The 1,245-nt window shown below is 57.8% G+C and overlaps 1 protein-coding gene across 1 annotated transcript in view; it reads left to right on the top strand.

Moving 5' to 3' along the window:
* RASGRF1 (Ras protein-specific guanine nucleotide-releasing factor 1) overlaps positions 1 to 809 on the top strand; it is a gene marked incomplete at its 3' end in the record, with an annotated part of 35,953 nt that extends 35,144 nt beyond the window's left edge. Inside the window, exon 3 of the mRNA XM_008573565.1 lies at positions 662 to 809. Coding sequence (XP_008571787.1) covers positions 662 to 809 — 148 coding nt within the window. The remainder of the gene's footprint in view (positions 1 to 661) is intronic.
* Positions 810 to 1,245: the final 436 nt, after the last annotated feature.

Raw genomic sequence — 1,245 nt, 5'->3', positions numbered from 1 at the left:
GCAGGAACACCCCATACAGTCTGGGGGTGACCAGGGAAGGCTTCTTGGAGGTGGCATTTCAACTGGGACCCAGTGCTAGCCTAGGAAAGAGGATGGAGCTAACCCAAGCAGGAAGGGGATGCAGGAACACCCCATACAGTCTGGGGGTGACCAGGGAAGGCTTCTTGGAGGTGGCATTTCATCTGGGACCCAGTGCTAGCCTAGGAAAGAGGATGGAGCTAACCCAAGCAGGAAGGGGGCAGGAGGTATGTTTCAGACGGGAGATCTAGCTATGCAAAGCCCCGGAGGGAGGTGTATGTGTGTGAGAGAGAGAGAGCACATGAAAAGGAACGAGAGAGAGAGAGAGAGAGAGAGAGAGAGAGAGAGAGAGCGAAAGGGAGTGAGGCGGAGAGACAGAGAGTGTGTGTGTGTGAGCAGGCACCGGATTAGCAGGAGGAAGCAGAGGTCACTGTGAGACGGGTTTGGGCTGGAGGATCAGCAGCAGCCTCAGCAGCCAGATGGAGGGTCCCAGCCACCGCATCTGGGAGTTGGGACCGTCTGCTAAGTGCAGCTAGGTGGGTGAGCTCCACTTCTGGTCCGTGCCCTGGTTAGATCACCAGGAGACAAGGAGGCAGTGTCTTACCTGCCCTGTCCATTTGTCCATTTGTCCGTCTGTCCACAGCTACAGGACCCTGGCCACAGAGCACGAAGCGCTGATGCAGAAGTACCTGCATCTGCTGCAGATCGTGGAAACGGAGAAGACTGTGGCCAAGCAGCTACGGCAGCAGATCGAGGACGGGGAGATCGAGATCGAGCGGCTGAAGGCAGAGGTGATTGTGGCTGGGGGCGCGGAGGAAGCTGGCCAGGGGCCCAGGCCCCAGACCCAACACCTTAAACCCCAGGATTGGGGGCACATGGCAGACAGGAGGACCAGCTCCTAACCACAGCCTCCAAACTTAAAATGTGGTGACACTGGCAGAGTGGGAAGGTCCCATGGTCAGACTGGGGTCAAATCCCACCTCTGCCATTTAGCAACTGCAACCTGGAGTGGGGAGTCTGAGACCCTGGAGGATCAGGGTTGCTGGTAGGTCACTGGAATGTAGGCTCCAGGTCAGCTCCAAGGCAGCCCTCCCCTGTGCCTGTCGTGATGAGCATTCCTACAGGGGCTCACCAGGCGGCAGCAGTCTGGAGGCCACGCTTGGTGAGGTTAAGCCTTCCAGAGCCTGGCTACTCAAAGTGTGGTCCATGAAGCAGCAGCATCAGTTT

The sequence above is a fragment of the Galeopterus variegatus genome, unplaced genomic scaffold, assembly GCF_000696425.1.
Source record: "Galeopterus variegatus unplaced genomic scaffold, G_variegatus-3.0.2 Scaffold934, whole genome shotgun sequence".
Taxonomy (NCBI): Eukaryota; Metazoa; Chordata; class Mammalia; order Dermoptera; family Cynocephalidae; genus Galeopterus; species Galeopterus variegatus.
The sequence above is the reverse complement of the archived record's forward strand: the minus strand, read 5'-3'. Positions and strand labels throughout refer to the sequence as shown.